The sequence below is a fragment of the Salmo trutta genome, chromosome 7 (assembly GCF_901001165.1).
Source record: "Salmo trutta chromosome 7, fSalTru1.1, whole genome shotgun sequence".
Lineage (NCBI taxonomy): Eukaryota > Metazoa > Chordata > Actinopteri > Salmoniformes > Salmonidae > Salmo > Salmo trutta.
The window spans coordinates 15,345,977-15,367,526 of NC_042963.1; the positions used below are offsets into that span (position 1 = coordinate 15,345,977).

Below are 21,550 nucleotides of genomic sequence, written 5' to 3' on the forward strand. Positions count from 1 at the left end.
ATCATACCCTGCCATCCGCAAGCGAAGATGGGCTCTTGCATTATTCTACATCATGAGAGGTAACACGTGTCATGAGGGTCAGTCTGGGCCCCAAGCTTAAAATAGGCTCCACACTGACCAACCAGATAACTACATTATCAATAATATTTTCACGTCTTGCTCTGTAACACAAACAATAAAAAACAACATGCAACTGCTTGTCACAATTTCATCCCTCTCTCTATATGTATATCCCTCTATAGCTTTCTTGTTGTGATTGAGTTTTAATCAATTAATGTTAAATAATGTGGTCATAGTAGGCCTACACTACAGAGCCAGATGTTATATGTGTTGAAAATAGTGGATCTTACTATTTAGAGTCGCTGACACCCTTCGCTGTACTTATGTATTGCGGCGGTGCCTCAGGATCTTATGGTAGGATAGGTAGGGGGTCTGATCCATACTTTGACCACATCTATACTGTTTATTTACTGTAGGTAATTTGGTGCTCGAATTACCTTGTTAACCGTGTAGGCCTAGTCCCATATTCCCCAGCCATGTAACTGAAGGCACAACGTCTGGCAAAACGATCTGCCAAAATGTAATAGTCTCTCCTAGACAAATGTATTAGAATATGTGGTGGCAAATATTTCTGCGGCTCTTTATAAGATATTGTAGGCGTCCTCTAATTTGGGAATAAGGGCTCCTCTATGTTAGTGACGTGCAAACTTGGAATGCAACGTTTGCTTAATGTGAAACTGTAAGGGAATCTGTCCATTAAAGACACAGTCGGTTAAATTTGATATCCAGTGAAAAGTGTCACCTTGAAAGTAAGAGGGACGATTTTGCAAATGGGCCTTACAGCAACCAAGAAGTAGAGGCAGAGACCAAGACAGACACCAAGACGTAGAGACAGGGGAATCATGCACCCCATGGTTTATCAGTTAATATATAGAAGATATTGTCACGCATTGTTTACACAGAGTTATCATCCTGTAGAGTTCAACAATGCAATAACACCATTTCCTTTTCACCTCATAAAGCACCATGATCTAAACAGTACTTACATCACTCACCCAATATCCTTTCTCCATTAGATGTCTCAATTGTTCATGTAACCAGACTGAATTCTACACTGTATTTGACAATAAAACCAAGGCACTTGTCAATAAATCGCATCAAAGCTATTGTAGGTAAAAGGTAAAGATAGGTGTACTACACTGATGGTCGATGTGTTGATTCGTCCTTACCTGCAGTTGTGTGAGCTATGGTGGGGCAGTAGAGGGCGTCATACCCATGCTAGTCCTCCACTGTCTTGCTCTCACTGCATCAGAGATGTCACAAGATACAGCACCAACCTATGGTGTCACAAGACACAACAAAACATCACTTTTTCATCATGAATACTCAACTACCCTTGTCAACACATGCATGCTGATTTTTGTGTGAGAAATACTAACAATCCTATATTCTGTAACTCTTTAAGCTTTATAGCATGTATTTAAATGTACTTTGTTTACAAACCTTGGAGTAAAGCAAGCTTATATTTTGGGTTCTGATGGGGCACGACACTTGAACTAAGTTCATGAGGCATTTATAAGAATTATTCTTCAAGAGTCAATGGGTATATATAATTCATTTAGGATTCCAAAAATGTATGTACTGTAGCAACTGCAGATTGCCCCTTTAAAATAACTCTCACAAATAAGCCATTACAAATGCTTACAAAAGCTTTATAGGCCTAAATTATCATACATGTTATAAATGCTTATGAATTGTAATGCTGTTTCTGCTTATAAAAGTTTATAAATGTTTACAAATAATAGATTATAAATAGTTAATTAAGACATTCATAAAATGTGTTATAACATGTTAGTCTATATTCATTCTTCATTACTTATATCAAATGAGTGTTGTAATTTAGTGTTAGTACTAATAAAACATCAACAATTGATTCAATCCTAGCTTAAATATGTTTCCATCAGTTTTCATGCACAAAATGCTCACACAATAAAAATATGCCATACCAGTTATAGGAGTCATAATTACCTCAAGTGCACTAGGTCAGCAGATTGACACAGAGAGAGAGACAGGGGGAGAGGGAGAGCGAGAGAGAGATGGGAGAGGGAGAGAGGAGGCAAGGAGAACAGGTGCTCCACTGACATCTTGTGGTTTTGGTTAATATATATAAATAGTTTATTGTTCTATTATTTAAAAAGTTATGCAATGATTAATTCATGAAATTATTATTCATTATAAGAGCAAAAGAGTACATTCACAGAGAATATGCCTTTTGGTGTGTGTGATATGTTCCAATAAATCAAGTCCTAGGATTTAAGTCCTTTAGTTATTCCGTTTTTTTTTACACCTAGCTTTTCATGCTCATTATCTTCTATTGAATAATATTGAATAGTATACTAATCCTACCCAAATCAAGTAGTCTACTGCATAAGTAGTTTTCGTTTTTTAATCTCACACATTATGAAGACATGCAAGCAAAATAAAACTGCTATTCCAGTTGTAAATGTTGAAATATTTATTTCATATACAGTAACTGCTTTTCAAAATGTGTTCAAGTTGCTGTGAGGTAATTACCTGGGTCTGGCGTATACGGACAAAAAGGAAGCAGTGAAATCGATAACAAGATCATACAAATCCACCTCTGACTTAACCACAATACCACCTTATATATCCAACACAAAAGACGGCCATGGCTGACAACTGATTTATTAAGACACAGAGAAAAGCAGGGGAAATGGTCTTGCCATAGCGTTTATGCGGCCTCAAACATCTTCTTCCTGCCATCCATGCCGGCCTTGTCGTCAATGTTCTTACGCCAGTCACCAACTGTATCCTTGTCCTTTAATGGAGAGTGGGTGTTACAGCAGATATATCAGGTCAAGAGTGACTATAAGCTATTTGTATAGGTCAAGGAAATGCTTTTTTGAGCTTTAAGGGGTTTATAAAAGGAAAATAAATACATAGGATGATATTAGTCAATATTAAGTGATATTTGTGCCAAAATAATTGAATATGAGTAAAATGGTTGACTACAAATGTGATGTATATTGGCACTGATACATAGCCTTGGGATGTAAGGGTGCTGGAGGTTCTGCAGCACCCTCTGATAAATGAAATACAGTAAACCAAAATTATAGAACTACTCCTGTCTGTACAGAAATAAAATAAAATCATTCAAATTACTACACCAGACAGCATAATTTAGCCAGAGAGGATCAATAGCTTCTTTAGCTGTGGATTGTGTGTAAAACAGTTTGGAAATCAAATGGCTACTGCTGAAAAGAGAAGTTAGGCTACAAAAGTATTATGTTATGTTATCAACTTTGCAATATTGAGTGCACAGCATTGTTTTACAAAGTATCTATGAGAGATAGGCTATTTGTACGACCGCATCTGCCATCGCTGGTGAGGCGTGAATTCAGCATCTTCATCACTGGTAGTCAAAGCTTTTGAGGACTATAAATTCCTCCTCATATTGCACAGTCTGTGTGTCTCCACTCTTTTCGTTGGCCTAGGCTATTGGTTGATTCAAGGCTAGGTCGTTTCAATTGATCTTAGTTTGTCAGTGTCAGAACCCTGTCTATTTGATCATTTGTGTGGTATTAAAAAATACTCTGGTAAAGTCTCCACACAGGTAAAATTATGTAGAATTGCATGAAATGCGTTTTTAAAATTCCACATTTTCCCTGGACCTTACTAAAAGTCTGGATTCCTTTTTCCCATGTGTGAAAATCCTAGAAACACCTCTGCTCTACTCTATGCCACAATACGCAAATAAGATGATAGACGTACCCCCCCAACTCAAAACATCTTCTCGCGGCTATGCACTGATATCAATCCATAGTATATATATATATATATATATATATATATATATATATATATATATATATATATATATATATATATTTTTGAACATTATTATGCCGCCATGTTACTCACATCCTCTTTGACTTCCTTCTTCACTTGTTTCAGGTTGGATCTCAGATCCATGGTCACCTTGTGCTTGGAGCCCAGCAGAGCCTGGAGCATAGCATCAGCAGACATACGCACTTTCTTCAGAGCTGGCTTCTTAATGCCCTGGAGCTCAACCACTTTAATCCTCAAATCATCAATCTGTAAAGAGAGAAGATCAGGAAAAACACAAGATATGCACTTTTATCTTCAGGTCTTCAATCTAAGCAAGAGAGAAAATCAACAAATGTAATCAACCTCAACTGGATGACAATACCTCTTTGTCACACTTGCCCACTTTGCCTGCCAGGTCGTATCTCTCCTCATCCACTTTATCAAGCTGGTGATGGATTGTCTTGCACATTTCCTGCAGTTGGTTATCAACAAAAGGAACCTTCAACAACTGTACTGTGGGGTTACAGTGAATTTCCTGACAGCGTAGATTGAAAATTCAGTTTAAAGGCCCAGTGCAGTCAAAAACATGATTTACCTGTGTTTTAAAAACACAGAGTGTATAAAACATTAGGAACACTTGCTCTTTCCATGACATAGACTGACCAGGTGAATGCTAGGATCCCTTATTGATGTCACTTATTAAATCCAATTCAATCAGTGTAGATGAAGAAGAGGAGACAGGTTAAAGAAGAACTTTTAAGCCTTGAGACAATTGAGACATGGATTGTGTATATGTGCCATTCAGAGTGTGAATGGGCATGACAAAAGATTTAAGTGCTTTGAACCGGGTATGGTTGTAGGTGACAGGCGCACCGGTTTGAGTGTGTCAAGAACTGCAATGTTGCTGGGTTTTTGACACTCAACAGTTTCCCTGTGTATATCAAGAATGGTCCACCACCCAAAGGACATCCAGCCAACTTGACACAACTGTGGGAAGCCTGGAGTCAACATGGGTAAGCATCCATGTGGAGTGCTTTCGACACCTTCGACACAGTCCATGCCCTGACAAATTGAGGCTGTTCTGAGGGCAGAAGGGAGTGCAACTCAATATTAGGAAGGTGTTCCTAATGTTTTGTACACTCAGTGTATATTTCCACACTATGAGGTTGGAATAATACTGTGAAATTGTGAAAATTCTGATAATTCCCTTTAAAACTTCTTTGGGATCAGTGTCCCCTCCTCGGGAAGGTTGAGCTAATGTAGGCTAATGCGATTAGCATGAGGTTGTAAGTAACAAGCACATTTCCCAGGGCATAGACATATCTGATTTTGGCAGAAAGCTTACATTCTTGTTAATCTAACTGCACTGTCCAATTCACAGTAGCTATTACAGTGAAATAATACCATGCTATTGTTTGAGGAGAGTGCACAATTTTGAAAATGAGAAGTTATTAATAAACAAATTAGGCACATTTGGGCAGTCTTGATACAACATTTTGAACAGAAATGCAATGGTTCATTGGATCAGTCTAAAACTTTGCATATACACTGATGCCATCTAGAGGCCAAAATCTAAATTGCACCTGGGCTGGAATAGTACATTATGGCCTTTCTATTGCATTTCAAAGATGATTGTACAAAAAAATACAAAAGAACAGTTGGTTTTTTCTTTGTATTATCTTTTACCAGGTCTATTGTGTTATATTGTACTACATTCCTTTCACATTTCCATAAACTTCAAAGTGTTTCCTTTCAAATGGTACCAAGAATATGTATATCCTTGCTTCAGGGCCTGAGCTACAGGCAGTTAGATTTGGGTATGTCATTTTAGGCTAAAACATTTTTAAAAAGGGGCTAATCCTCAAGTGTAAGACCGCATTAAATTTCATCCTGTTTTGGTGTTTTGGCCTGATATACTACATTAATTAACAGACCGATAAGAGAGTTCCAAACCTCTCTGCCAATGAAAGCTAGTCTTCAGTTTTCCACACCACCCCTCATACCACTCCAAGACAGTTCTCGCAAAATTCTTGCTTGAGAAATTGCTCTTTGCTAAGAAGCTATTTTTGTTTCCTTTTGACCATTGTATTTGAAAACAATCACAGTAAGGTACTTAATTATTACCCATAAATTATGCCTACATTGGACCGTTATGAATGGCTGTTTAAGCACTGCTTTGTGAAGCTTTGGTAAACACTGGTGATTTCAACTATTGGTGATACTGTACCTGCAGTTCCCCCAATGACCCAGGCAGGTCCAATGCGGGGCAGCTCTCATTCATGTACCTTTTTTTCTCTTCCACTATCTCTATGGCCTCTGCCTCTAGCAAGTCCTTAGCAATCTGGAGCATCACGCTCTGGAGGAGAGAGAAGCATGAATAGTGACACAACTGGATTATGGTTACCAGGGGAATACACAACACACAGAGACTTTTATAATAATAATAATATAATATATCTTGCTCAAGATTAAGTTTCATTACAAAAATAACAATTCAATGTTACTAGTGACCATTTACCTTCAGATGATGCTTGCGACTCGATGACATTTTTTTCCTAAAATAGTTCATGAAAAGATGTGTGAATTTTCCAGAAAGGTACACATTTCTGACACATATCATGGTTTGACATGGGGCACTGGGGAGGTAAAGATGAGTTTCTAACCATTAATTAAAAAAAGGGAATTTCTTGATTTCCATGGATGCCCAAGATCCTGAAGATGATATCATAATTAGAGTGAATACTATATTTCCTTTTCCACATTGAGCATCTCTCCTCTAATAGGAGGATATTACATAGATGAACACCAATATAAAATATAATATAAATATAATTCAAACAGGACATAAAATATACAGTTGAAGTCGAACGTTTACATACACTTAGGTTGAAGTCATTAAAACTTGTTTGTCAACCACACCACAAATTTCTTATTAACAAACTATAGTTTTGGCAAGTTGGTTAGGACATCTACTTTGTGCATGACACAAGTCATTTTTCCAACAATTGTTTACAGAAAGATTATTTCATTTATAACTCACTGTATCACAATTCCAGTGGGTCAGAAATTCACATACACTAAGTTGACTGTGCCTTTAAACAGCTTGGAAAATTCCAGAAAATGATGTCATGGCTTTAGAAGCTTCTGATAGGCTAAATGCATAATTTGAATCAATTGGAGTTGTACCTGTGGATGTATTTCAAGGCCTACCTTCAAACTCTGTGCTTCTTTGCTTCACACAATGGGAAAATCGAAAGAAATCAGCCAAGATCTAAGAAAATAAATTGTAGACCTCCACAAGTCTTGTTCATCCTTGGGAGCAATTTCCAAACACCTGAAGGTACCACGTTCATCTGTACAAAAATAGTATACAAGTATAAACACCATGGGACCATGCAGCCTTCATACCGCTCAGGAAGGAGACACGTTCTGGCTCCTAGAGATGAACGTACTTTGGTGCAAAAAGTGCAAATCAATCCCAGATTAACAGCAAAGCACCTTGTGAAGATGCTGGAGGAAACAGGTTCAAAAGTATCTATATCCACAGCAAAACAAGTCCTATATCAACATAACCTGAAAGGCCACTCAGCAAGGAAGAAGCCACTGTTCCAAAACTGCCATAAAAAAGCCAGACTACGGTTTGCAACTGCACATGGGGACCAAGATCGCACTTTTTGGAGTAATGTCCTCTGGTCTGATGAAACAAAAATAAAATTGTTTGGCCATAATGACCATCATGGAGGAAAAAGGGGGAGGCTTGTAAGCTGAAGAACACCATCCCAACCGTGAAGCACGGGGGTGGCTGTATCATGTTGTGGGGGTGCTTTGCTGCAGGAGGGACTGTTCCACTTCATATGATAGATGGCATCATGAGGCAGGAAAATTATGTGGATATTTTGAAGCAACATCTCAAGACATCAGTCAGGAAGTTAAAGCTTGGTCAGAAATGGGTCTTCCAAATGGACAATGACCCTATGCATACTTCCAAAGTTGTGGCAAAATGGCTTAAGGACAAAGACAAGGTATTGGAGTGGCCATCACAAAGCCCTGACCTCAGTCCTATAGAAAATGTGTGGGCAAAACTGAAAAAGCATGTGCGAGCAAGGAGGCCTACAAACCTGACTTAGTTACACCAGCTCTGTCAGGAGGAATGGGACAAATTTCACCCAACTTATTGTGGGAAACTTGTGGAAGGATCCCCGAAACGTTTGACCCAAGTTAAACAATTTAAAGGCAATGCTACCAAATACAAATTGAGTGTATTACATTTCTGACCCACTGGGAATGTGATGAAAGAAATAAAAACCGAAATAAATCATTCCCTCTACTATTATTCTGATATTTCACATTCTTACAATAAAGTGGTGATCCTAACTGACCTAAAACAGGGAATTGTTACTAGAATTAAATGTCAGGAATTGTGAAAAACTGAGTTTAAATGTATTTGGCCAAGGTGTATGTAAACTTCCGACTACAACTGTATACTGACATCATAAAAACATATTGGAACTTACTCAGACATCTTAGACTCTTGTTTCTTTCCAAAGGGGTCTGAAGCAAACAATACAACAATGTAAAAAACTCACAAAATATACAGTTCACTTGCAAACTATTTTGTGCTGTTGACAACCTTTTCTTTATTCGAATAACATTTGAATACCAATAGCAATCTTTGACCAAAAATAATTGACTTCAATGAATGAGATGTTTATCAAAAGTGTTGGAGAAACTTGTCAATAATCAACTGACTGGCTTTCTTGATGTTTATAGTATTCTCTCTGGTATGCAATCTGGTTTCCCCTCAGGTTATGGATATGTCACTCCAACCTTAAAGGTCCTCAATGATGTCACAATTGCTCTTTATTCTAAGAAAAGTTGTGCTGCTATTTTTATTGACTTGGCCAAAACGTTTGATACGGTAGACCATTCCATTCTTGTGTACCGGCTAAGGAGTATTGGTGTCTTTGACCTGGTTTGCTAACTACCTCTCTCAAAGAGTGCAGTGTATAATGTCTGCAGAAAATCTGCTGTCTTAGCCACTGCCTGTCACCAAGGGAGTACACCAAGGCTCAATCCTAGGCCACACGCTCTTCTCAATTTACATCAACAACATAGCTCAGGCAGTAGGAAGCTCTCCCATCCATTTATATGCAGATGATACAGTCTTATATTCAGCTGGCCCCTCCCCGGATTTTGTGTTAAATGCTCTACAACAAAGCTTTCTTAGTGTCCAACAAACTTTCTCTACCCTCAACCTCGTTCTGAACAAGAAAGAAGAATGCCCTCTCCCCACCGGTGTGATTACTACCTCTGAGAGTTTAGAGCTTGAGGTAGTCACCTCATACAAGTACTTGGGAGTATGGCTATATGGTACACCGTCCTTCTCTCAGCACATACCAAAGCTGCAAGCTAAAGTTAAATCTACACTTGGTTTCCTCTATCGTAATCGCTCCTCTTTCACCCCAGCTGCCAAACTAACCCTGATTCAGATGACCATTCTACCCATGCAAGATTACAGAGACATAATTTATAGATTGGCAGGTAAGGGTGCTCTCGAGCAGTTAGATGTTCTTGTCTTCGCTTGTCTTTTCAGTTTGCTGCAGCTATCGACTGGAACGAGCTGCAACAAACACTCAAACTGGACAGTTTCATCTCAGTCTCTTCAGTCAAAGACTCAATCATGGACACTCTTACTGACAGTTGTGGCAGCTTTGCGTGATGTATTGTTGTCTCTACCTTCTTGCCCTTTGTGCTGTTGTCTGTGCCCAATAATGTTTGTACCATGTTTTGTGCTGCTACCATGTTGTGCTGCTACCATGTTGATGTCATGTTGTGTTTCTACCATGCTGTGTTGTCATGTGTTGCTGCCTTGCTATGTTGTCGTCTTAGGTCTCTTTTTATGTAGTGTTGTGTTGTCTCTCTTGTCGTGATGTGTTTTGTCCGAAATAATAATAATAATTTATTTTTTTAATCAAAGCCCCTGTCCCCACAGGAGGCCTTCTGCCTTTTGGTAGGCCGTCATTGTAAATAAGAATTTGTTCTTAACTGACTTGCCTAGTTAAGTAATGGTTAAATAAAATAAAAAATACAAGATGTAACATTGTGCTTTATCATGTAACAGATAAGATCACGACTTAAACTTGCTTGAATATTGCCAATGGTGCTATTGAATTGGATCCTTTTCTTTATATATATATATATATATATATATGTTTTTATAACAATTATAAAGATAAACAGAAAGAGTATCACATGCACATAATATTTTCCATATAAAACAAATTCAAAGAGCAGCAGACATAATTTTCACCAGCCGATACAATTTTAAAGTACAGTTAGGGCTCGATTCAATAGGATCTTCTTTAGCCAACGTCCGCATAGTGGTTGTTTTGGAGGTGTCGGAGGTGAAACTTCATTAGAGCTGTCATATCCACAAGTAGCTACCGGAATTACACCTATGAGTGGGGCGGGTATGGCTTTGGGACAATGATCACAAGGGCAAAAAAATATTGGCTCCAACACAGTTCCACCTCTGACACCGCAAAAACATCCGCTATACGAGTGTCTGCTATCGCCGGTTAATGCAGGATCTGATTTGAATCTTGGCCTTAGTATTACAACTTAGCAGTAGATAGCAGCAGATATAATTTCATAATACTGTTAGTGTTGTTAATACAGATATATTTTCAGAGTTAATCAAAACAAGTACTATAAATGTAGATACAATTTGAAATAGGGGTACTTGCTGGGTCTCAGGATGCTGGACACTTTTTAAGAGCTTTGTTCTATTAATAAGCTACGCCTCTTGAAAATAGCCTAAAGATTACGTTAAAAAAACAGCTGCTAGGTTAACCCAGCATGAAAGTAAAAAATACCCAACCAATGGTTAAATTAACCAGTGTTTGGGTAATTTCAATAACCCAACATGTTGGGTGATTCACACAACTCAATTGGCTGGTTCAAAATAACCATTCTGTCCATTATTTCTGTCCAATATTTACCCAGCGCTGGTTTACCAAATTTTAACCCAGCATTTTTTTATAGTGTATGTTCCCTGCAATTGTCCTTAAAACCTCTTAAGGTTCCGCCCCCTTTTTTCAATTTCCGCCTAAAATGACATACCCAAATCTAACTGCCTGTAGCTCAGGCCCTGAAGCAAGGATATGCATATGGTACCATTTGAAAGGAAACACTTTGAAATGTATGGATCCGTGGAAGGGACAACGATCCCAAAGAAGTTAAGGGCATGGCTTTCCGATAGATCTTATTGACCACCCGTGAGAGTAAACGTCATTCCTGTTCATCATGTTAAGTTCACATACTACACATGTTTTCACAAATTCTTCTATAATATTACAGTTATTTATTACATATTATAATAAAGTATACCACCTAATTGCATAAGGTATACCACGTTATTGCATCCCAATAATTTACATAGGCTTTTAGGGAACTCATACACTTCTGTAAGCCTCATTGAAGCTACACTAATGGCAATGTTCAGTTGGTGGGATGTAATTCTTCCAACACACAAGAATACGTTTCTTTGCAAAGTAGAAATAGTTATCAGCAACCTTATCTTGTCTGAATCAAGCATGTAATTAACAAGGTAAAGGCTTGGGGATTGTACCATTCCATATTTAAATAATCTGTCTGAGTAGCTGTATGAATAGAGTGCCAGAAATCCATTGGTTTATTGCACTGCCAAAAAAGTTCCTTTCTCGGCCTTACATTTCAGGCAATTTGGTGAAGTGTCTGGGAACATACGGTTTAATTAAACAGGAGTAAAATACAACTTTAAGATGAATTTGTAGTTAGTTTCCTTAATATTGGGACTAGTAAGTGGGTAGTGGATCTTTTTACAGATCTCAAGCCATACCTCTAATCAAATTCCATGCCGAGGTTGTTTTCCCACACCCTTTAAAGATGGACATAGGAGGATTCACATTGTTTGGATAATGTACAATACAGCTTAGCAAATATTCCTTTGATAGATATATATGCGGCTATTCATTCTTCAACTTCTGACAAGTGAAATCTCAACCTTTCCTTCTTTTAAAAACAAAGACAAGAGCTCTAATTTGAAGATACATAAAAAAAACTGTACAAGGGATGTTATATTCAGTACGGATTTCGTTAAAATTCTTCATTGTATTAGATCCACTATGGAACAAGGCTGCAAACCTCCTAACATACAATGCCTTGCAAAAGTATTCATCCCCCTTGGCGTTTTTCCTAATTTGTTGCATTACAACCTGTAATTTGAATGGATTTTTATTTGGATTTCATGTAATGGGCATACACAAAATATTCCAAATTGGTGAAATGAAATGAAAAAAAATTACTTGTTTCAAAATATTCAAAAAAAGGAAAAAGGAAAAGTGGTGCTTGAATATGTATTCACCCCCTTTGCTGTGAAGCCCCTAAATAAGATCTGGTTCAACCAATTACCTTCAGAAGTCACATAATTAGTTAAATAAAGTCCACCTGTGTACAATCTAAATGTCACATGATCTGTCACACAATCTCAGTATATATACACTTGTTCTGAAAGGCCCCAGAGTCTGCAACACCATTATGCAAGGGGCACCACCAAGCAAGCAGCACCATGACGACCAATGAGCTCTCCAAACAGATCAGGGACAAATTTGTGGAGAAGTACAGGGTTGGGTTATAAAAAAATATCAGAAACTTTGAATATCCCATGGAGCACCATTAAATCCGTTATTATAAAATGGAAAGAATATGGCACCACAACAAACCTGCCAAGAGAGGGCCACCCACCAAAACTCACAGACCAGGCAAGAAGGGCATTAATCAGAGAAGCAACAAAGAGACCAAAGATTAACCTGAAGGAGCTGCAAAGCTCCACAGCAGAGATTGGAGTATCTGTTCTTAGGACTACTTTATGCCGTACACTCCACAGAGCTGGGCTTTACGGAAGAGTGGCCAGAAAAAAAGCCAATAAGCAAACACGTTTGGTGTTTGCCTGTAACGCCCTGGCCATAGAGAGGGGTTTTTGTTCTTTATTTTGGTTAGGCCAGGGTGTTACATTGGGTGGGCGTTCTATGTTCCTTTTTCTATGTTTTTGTATTTCTTTGTTTTGGGCCGTGTGTGTGTGGCTCCCAATCAGGCACAGCTGAAGCTCGTTGCTGCTGATTGGGAGTCACACATAAGGAGCATGTTTTTCCTTTGGGTTTGTGGGTAATTGTTTCTGTCAGTGTTTTTGTACCAGACAGGACTGTTTGCTGTGGGTTTACTCTTTTCTTGTTTTGTATAGTGTTCACGTTGTTTACATTAAATTCTAATAATGAACACTAACTCCGCTGCACCTTGGTCCACTTCTTCAGACGACGGCCGTTACAGAATTACCCACCACCAAGGGACCAAGCAGCGGAAGAGGGAGGTCCGGGCAATGGAGGAGACGCCGGCCAGCAGACGGGGTCGCTGGCGTCGGTCGAGGAAGCCCGGAAGACACCCCCAAGAACATTTTGGGGGGGGCTAATGGGGTGGTCCGGAAGGGCAGAGGAGGAGCCCAGACCACTGCTCTCGTGGGGGATGACGGCAGAGGAGCAGACGGAGATGAGGTGGTTTATTGAGGACCTGCTGAAGGAAGATCTGGAGGAGGAGCCATGGGATGCGGAGTTGCGCGCTGTGTCGCCAGTGCGTCCGCACAGCCCGGTGCGTCCGGTGGACATGCCCAGCACATGCCGTGCTAGGAAGGGCATCCAGCCAGGACGAGTGGCAAAACCGGCTCCACGCTTCAGTTCACCAGTGCGTGTTCACAGTCCTGTCTGGCCCGTCCCTGCTCCCCGCACCAAGCCCAAGGTGCGTGTCCCCAGCCCTGCCAGTCAGCAGTCGTCAGAGCTGCCCGCCAGTCAACAGTCGTCGGAGCTGCCCGCCAGTCAACAGTCGTCGGAGCTGCCCGCCAGTCAACAGTCGTCAGAGCTGCCCGCCAGTCAACAGTCGTCAGAGCTGCCCGCCAGTCAACAGTCGTCAGAGCTGCCCGCCAGTCAACCATCACCAGAGCTGCCCGCCAGTCAACAGTCGTCAGAGCTGCCCGCCAGTCAACAGTCGTCAGAGCTGCCCGCCAGTCAACAGTCGTCAGAGCTGCCCGCCAGTCAACAGTCGTCAGAGCTGCCCGCCAGTCAACAGTCGTCAGAGCTGCCCGCCAGTCAACAGTCGTCAGAGCTGCCCGCCAGTCAACAGTCGTCAGAGCTGCCCGCCAGTCAACAGTCGCCAGAGAGGTCAGACTGCGCTGAACTGCCGGAGTGGCCAGACTGCGCTGAACTGCCGGAGTGGCCAGACTGCGCTGAACTGCCGGAGTGGCCAGACCGCGCTGAACTGCCGGAGTGGCCAGACCGCGCTGAACTGCCGGAGTGGCCAGACCGCGCCGAACTGCCGGAGTGGCCAGACTGCCCCGAACTGCCGGAGTGGCCAGACTGCCCCGAACTGCCGGAGTGGCCAGACTGCCCCGAACTGCCAGAGTGGCCAGGGACGCCCGCCAGCCCGGTGAGTCCTGTGCCTACGCCTAGGGACAGGCCTCTGTCATGTCTCCCCAGCCTGGTGAATCCTGGGTCAGTGCCGTCGGAGCAGCCAGGGTCGCCCGCCAGCCGGGCGCAACCATCGCCGCCCGCCAGCCGGGCGCAGCCAGGGTCGCCCGCCAGCCGGGCGCAACCATCGCCGGCCGCCAGCCGGGCGCAACCATCGCCGCCCGCCAGCCGGGCGCAGTCAGCGTCGCCCACCAGATCTTCGGCGCGGCCAGGTGCGCCACCTAAGAGGGCGACGTCAAGGGTGGAGCAGAGGCCACGTCCCGCACCTGAGCCGCCGCCGTAAGAAGGCCCACCCGGACCCTCCCCTTCAGAGTCAGGTTTTGCGGCCGGAGTCCGCACCTTTGGGGGGGGGGTACTGTAACGCCCTGGCCATAGAGAGGGGTTTTTGTTCTTTATTTTGGTTAGGCCAGGGTGTTACATTGGGTGGGTGTTCTATGTTCCTTTTTCTATGTTTTTGTATTTCTTTGTTTTGGGCCGTGTGTGTGGCTCCCAATCAGGCACAGCTGAAGCTCGTTGCTGCTGATTGGGAGTCACACATAAGGAGCATGTTTTTCCTTTGGGTTTGTGGGTAATTGTTTCTGTCAGTGTTTTTGTACCAGACAGGACTGTTTGCTGTGGGTTTACTCTTTTCTTGTTTTGTATAGTGTTCACGTTGTTTACATTAAATTCTAATAATGAACACTAACTCCGCTGCACCTTGGTCCACTTCTTCAGACGACGGCCGTTACAGCCAAAAGGCATGTGGGAGACTCCCCTGGTCAGATGAGACTAAAATTGAGCTTTTTGGCCATCAAGGAAAACACTATGCCTGGCGCAAACCCAACACCTCTCATCACCCGAGAACACCATCCCCACAGTAAAGCATGGTGGTGGCAGCATCATGCTGTGGGGATGTTTTTCATCGGCAGGGACTGGGAAACTGGTCAGAACTGAAGGAATGATGGATGGCACTAAATACAGGGAAATTCTTGAGGGAAACCTGTTTCAGTCTTCCTGAGATTTGAGACTGGGACGGAGGTTCACCTTCCAGCAGGACAATGACCCTAAGCATACTGCTAAAGCAACACTTCAGTGGTATAAGGGGAAACATTTAAATTACTTGGAATGGCCTAGTCAAAGCCCAGACCTCAGTCCAATTGAGAATCTGTGGTATGACTTATAGATTGCTATACACCAGCGGAACCCATCCAACTTGAAGGAGCTGGAGCAGTTTTGCCTTGAAGAATGGGCAAAAATCCCAGTGGCTAGATGTGCCAAGCTTATAGAGACATATTCCAATAGCCTGGCAGCTGTAGGTGCTGCAAAAGGTGGCTCTACAAAGTATTGACTTTGGGGAGCGGGTGAATAGTTATGCACGCTCAAGTTTTCTGTTTTTTTGTCTAATTTCTTGTTTGTTTTACAGAAAAATATATGTTGTACCTTCAAAGTGGTTGACTTGTTATGTAAATCAAATGATACAAACCTCCAAAAAAATCCAATTTAGTTCCAGATTGTAAGGCAACAAAATAGGAAAAATGCCAAGGGGGGTGAATACTTTTGCAAGCCACTGTAGAAGGTTGGTGGCACCTTAATTGGGAAGGACAGGATTGTGGAAATGGTATCAAATACATCAAACATATGGTTTCCATGGGTTTGATGCCATTCCATTCACTCCGTTAGAGACATTATTATGAGCCTTATGAGGCATCCAATGCCTCATAAGACCCCACAAGCATCAATTATGAATGCCAACCTTTTAGAGACCTTTTAGAGACACATTGGTCAACTCAGGGTTAGAAGAAATAGGAGCAGGTGTTTGAAATACCCAAGTGTTTTCTGCAGTCTGCCCATGCCATTAATGTGTTGTACATAGTGAAGGTCTTACTGTTATCACAAATATCTTCAGAGGTAAAGGATGGCTAGATTGAGATTCAATCTGAACCCATAGGGAGTCCAGTCTGCCCAAAGTCCAGGACAGCAAATTGAAAGTTTGGGCTGACCAATAGTAAAGTTGGAATTGGGCAAACCCAGAACCCCTATAGACTCAGGTTTGACCAGAGTAGAGTACTTAATTCTGCGTTTTTTGTTGCACCATATAAACATCCTGATTACGTTCATCCATCCAATCATTGTTACTGGGAGAGTGGAGAAACTGATCAGGTCTTCTTTAATTTTGCTAACAAAGGGAGTGTTATATTCTTTAAACAGATTCTTTATGTCTGTGGTAACATTTATTCCCAGATATTTCAATCCATTTGGTTTCCAAGAGAAAGGGCAGACTAAACTCAACTCATCTGATATCTGGCTATTTAAAAAAACAAGCATTAGATTTGCTTTGTTGCCATAGAATTTACGAAATTGGGCAAGAATATCAAAGATATGTGGAATAGAGTTCATTGGGTTAACAACATACAATATCATATTATTCACGTATAAAGATACTGTAGCTTAAGTTCCTGATGATCAATAGTGGGAACTCGGATACTCTCATTGGAACCTATGGACTCTGCCATCGAAGGAGGAGGGGAGACAGAGGACAGCCTAGCCCCCACTCAGTGGGAGTTGATGTGACCTTAAACCATTAGTGGAGACCATAGCTCTGGGACTGGTATATATCGCTTTGACCCATTTCAAGAAATTAGCTAATGTATAACATTTTTGCAAAATAGAAAAGAGGAAATTCCTTAAACTGCCTTAATTTTGCTGGACACCAGGAGGAGTAGCTGCTGCCAAAGCAGCAGCTAATGGGGATCCATAATAAATACAAATACATTCAACTATGTCAAACACCTTCTCAGCATCCGATGACAACAGTATAGGAGTCTTATACTCATTTAAGTGGTCAATAACATCAAACAGTCCTGACTTTATCCGATAAATAGCCTTTTTTTATAATCCCGTTTGGTCGGGTTTATTAAGCGAGTGTAATAGGGACGCTAGTCGTCTGGCTATCAATTTATAATCAAAATTCAACAAACTTCAAATGAAGAGCATTCTAATGGGTCTTTCCACTTTTAAGCAAGACAGTGATACAAGCTCTTTTCATAGAATCAGGCAAAATTCCCTTAGTACAAAAGTTGTCTACCATAGCCATAAATATAGGACATAGTTCTGGCAAGGACTGCTTGTAAAATTCACCTGGGAAGCCATCTGGGCCTGGGGATTTATTAGCAGGCATGGACTTAATAGCTACTAACACTTCCTCATGTGTAAAACGAGAATTGAGAAGCAGCTGATCTGGTTCTGATAGTTTGGGGAGGAAAATGCCGTCCAAAGATGATAGTAGTTCACTCAGGAACATTCAATGTTATCTTGGTACAGTTAGCAACTCCAGTGTATATTTGGCCTTGTGTTTTAGGTTATTGTCCTGCTGAAAGGTGAATTTGTCTCCCAGTGTCAGTTGGAAAGCACAGTGAACAAGGTTTTCCTCTTGGGTTTTGCCTGTGCTTAGCTCTATTCTGATGAAAAGCATACCCATAACATGATGCAGCCACCACCAGTCTTGAAAATATGAAGAGTGGTACTCAGTGATGTATTGGATTTGGCCCAAACATAATGCTTAGTATTCAGATTGTATAGTTCATTTCTTTGCCACGATTTTTTTCTTTGTACTTCAAATCAAATCAAATGTTATTAGTCACATGCGTTGAATACAACAGGTATAGACCTTACAGTGAAATGCTTATTTACGAGCCCCTAACCAACAGTGCAGTTCCAAAAAATACTGATAAGAATAAGAGATAAAAGTAACATGTAAATAAAGAGGATTAGTAAAAAATAACAATTTATATAGGTTAGTATTGTGGAGTAACTACAATGTTGTTGAGCCATCCTCAGTGTTCTCCAATCACAGCCATTAAACTCCTTAACTGTTTTAAAGTCACTATTGGCCTCATGGTGAAATCCCTGACAGCTTTCCTTCCCCTCCGGCAACTGAGTTAGGAAGGACGGCTGTATCTTTGTAGTGACTGGGTGTATTGATACACCATCAAAGTGTAATTAAAAACTTAACCATGCTCAAGAGGATATTCAATGTCTGTTTTTTTTTTACCCATCTACCAATAGATGCTCTTCTGTGCGAGGCTTTGGAACATTTCCCAGGACTTTGTGGTTAAATCTGTGTTGGAAATTCACTACGTGACTGAAGGACCTTACAGATAAGTATATATGTGGGGGTACAGAGATGAGGTAGTCAATCAAAAATAATGTTAAACACTATTGTTTCACACAGAGTGAGTCCATGCAACTTATTATGTGACTTGATAAGCGCATTTTTACCCCTGAACATATATAGGCTTGCCACAACAAAGTGGTTGAATCCTTACTGACTCAAGACATTTCAGCTTTTTATTTTCAATTAATAAAAAAATGAAAATGAAAAACATAATTCCACTTTCACATTATGGGTGTGTTAAGCCAGTGACACAAATACTTCATTTAATAAATTTTAAATTCAGGCTGTAACCCAACAAAATGTGGAAAAAGTCAAGGGGCATGAGTACTTTCTGAAGGCACTGTAGCTTTCTAAACAAATTGCTTGTGTAGGAGTCTGGTTTCTGAATGTCACATCAACAGTTCATATGTCAAATAGCTGGCAATGTCCCCAAGAATTAGCTACACTTCATCAGACAGCGATGTTCTCCAGAATTGGAATCTGATTCGGTCACGTCAGTCACAAAATTGGAAAGAATATGATACATGTAACACTATATTCCAGAGTATACGGAACTGAAACAAACCTATTAAATGAGATCACCATGTTTTACCCAGCAGTTATTTTTCCCTGTATGATTTCATTTTTCTAAATGAATTCCAGGTGTAAATAATATACACTCCCCTACGCATTTGTTAGGCGAGTGAAGGTGACATGTTTAATTTGGCTCTATACTCAGGCATTTTGGTTTTTGATAATATGTTTTATGAGGTGAAAGTACGGAATATCAACTTTTATTTTCATAGAAATGAATATGTCTAGTCCCCCCATTTGAAGGTGTCATAAGTATTTGGAGAAATTCACTTATAGTGTATTACATTTTGTCAAAGTTTAGTATTTTGTCATATTCCTAGCACACAATGTCTACATCAAGCCTGTGACTCTACAAACTTTTTGGATGCATTTGAAGTTTGGTTGGTTGAGTTTTGGATTTCATTGTGCCCAATATAAATGCATTTTGGAGTCACTTTTATTGTAACTTTTAACAGTATAAGTTGTTTCTGAACACTTCTACATTAGTGTGGATGCTACCATGATTACAGATTATCATAAATGAATCATGAATAATGATGATTGAGAAAGTTAAAAACATGCTAACTTTCTTGGTTATTGGTAACGGTTACAGGTTAGTATTTTTGGGTGGGTATAATCTTTATTCCCTTTAACTTTCTCACTCATCATTATTCACTACTTATTCATGATTATCCATAATCATGGTAGCATCAACATTAATGCCGAAGTGTTCAGAAACATCTTCTATTCTAATTTACAATAATCCTATTGGGCAAAACATAATCCGAAACACAACCAAAACAAACTGCAAATATATCCAAAAAGTTTGTAGAGACACAAGCTTTATGTAGTCATTGCATGCTCGGAATATGGGACCAAATACTATAACTTTTAACTACTTTAATACACTGTAAGTGAATTTGTTCAAATACTTAAGAAAAACACCTACGTATTCAGTTGGGGGGGGGACTAGATACATAAAGTGCTTTAATTTCTAAATTATAAAATATATATTTATGAAAATACCCTCAAATGAAACATTGTACCTCAAATCCAAAATGCTGGAGAGTAGAGCCAATTTTTTAAAAAATGTGCTTACACATTTTAATTATGTATGGAGTGTATAATGCTGCCTATGTTAGGAAGACCAATTTGCTTGTTAGGGTCAATACTTCTTAATGCCCTCTACACATGGTAAATGTGGAACACTAATAGGACATGCTCAATATAAAATACATAGCAATTGCAGCCATGCCACCTTTCAATGAAAAAACATCATAGCACATGCAGCTCTGCAATAATAATATTAAACAGTCTAATATGCAAATTAAATCACATACAGTAGGTTAGTTCAAATCAACTCACACAATCATAATGGCAATAATAAAGTGTCTCTTTCTCTATTATCGCAATAGCTGAATATGCATTCAGGTACAGTAGGTTTACACCAACAGGTATGAGGCAAACATGGATGGCTTCACAATTTTATGACTAAAAGACAAGTGAGCAAAGTCATTCATGCTCTATAATATGTGTGTTGTGACAGGACTATGTCCTAGGGTTATCACTAGTTACTTTATCATCCAAGCTTTATATATACCAATTTGAACAAGTCATTTTGCACATAGAGAGACAAATGGTCTGATCTCACGTATGCAGCTGATTGCAGGGTTTCCAAATAGAAAAAGTAGTGCCAGTCCAGAACGGGAGAGCCGGTGGAGTTGCTGAAATCCTGTCATGCTTAACCAAGCCGAGAACAGAGAGCAGATAGAGTGAGGATAGACAGGTGAAAGGTTCTCACCTATTAAAGAAAGCTGGCGATCAAGCAGGACACACGCTTGGGACTGGGACAGGCAACTGAAATGCTCTGAGGGTTTTAATGGGTTTCTATGATGGGTCAGCAAAACTCTGCATTTCTCTTTATGAAATTGGAACGGAGTCCCACTCCAGACCAATGGTTCAGCAAGCTGCTGAAACTCTAGCCACAACCTAACCTCCATGCATATAAATAACCAACCCTTCAAGATTGTTATTCTAGTTTTATTGCTTATTTATTTAAGCTTTGATGAGTTACAAAACTACAGTGCAGATCGGATAGTTCAACTCTACATCTTTGTACAATCTTGATAAAGAGATAAGCATTGGCCTAATATTCAACAACTCTTTCTGTGAATATAATATGCATGTGATCTGACATAACTGACAGGGTGGCAGGCAGCCTAACGGTTAAGCGCATTGGGCCAGTAACTGCAAGGTTGTTGGGTCGAATCCTTGAGCTGACTAGGTGAGATAAAAAAATAAAATAGATTTTCCATTGAGCACTTAACACTAATTGCTCCTGTAAATGTAAAACATATTTATGTGATTTTTAAAAATGTATTTAACTAGGCAAGTCAATTATAAGGTGAATGCACCAATTTGTAAGTCGCTCTGGATAAGAGCG

General features: G+C 40.3%; 1 protein-coding gene across 2 annotated transcripts; it reads right to left on the reverse strand.

The window, feature by feature from the left end:
- Positions 1–2,491: 2,491 nt before the first annotated feature.
- LOC115197007 (troponin I, fast skeletal muscle) lies at positions 2,492–21,044 on the reverse strand. 2 transcript variants are annotated; one of them, XM_029758123.1, is made up of 7 exons: positions 20,909–21,044; positions 8,364–8,400; positions 6,368–6,404; positions 6,077–6,205; positions 4,232–4,321; positions 3,943–4,116; positions 2,492–2,839 (listed from the first exon to the last, which is right to left on the reverse strand). In XM_029758123.1, exons 2-7 carry the CDS (start codon positions 8,369–8,371, stop codon positions 2,753–2,755), a joined length of 525 nt encoding a protein of 174 aa, XP_029613983.1. In that variant the 5' UTR covers positions 8,372–8,400; positions 20,909–21,044; the 3' UTR covers positions 2,492–2,752. The 2 variants fall into 2 exon arrangements, with proteins under 2 accessions (XP_029613983.1, XP_029613982.1); XM_029758122.1 differs by lacking the exon at positions 20,909–21,044 and adding an exon at positions 20,759–20,872.
- Between the last annotated feature and the right edge of the window lie 506 nt (positions 21,045–21,550).

Bases quoted from the DNA above. Each gene is read 5' to 3' on its own strand.
- LOC115197007 (XM_029758122.1), bottom strand. From the start codon at position 20,846: ATGACAGGATTTCAGCAACTCCACCGGCTCTCCCGTTCTGGACTGGCA. The intron at 6,206-6,367 runs GTAAATGGTCAC...TCTCTCCTCCAG, and splicing joins GTCGCAAGCATCATCTGAAG to AGCGTGATGCTCCAGATTGC. The intron at 4,117-4,231 runs GTATTGTCATCC...CTCTCTTTACAG, and splicing joins TGGGCAAGTGTGACAAAGAG to ATTGATGATTTGAGGATTAA.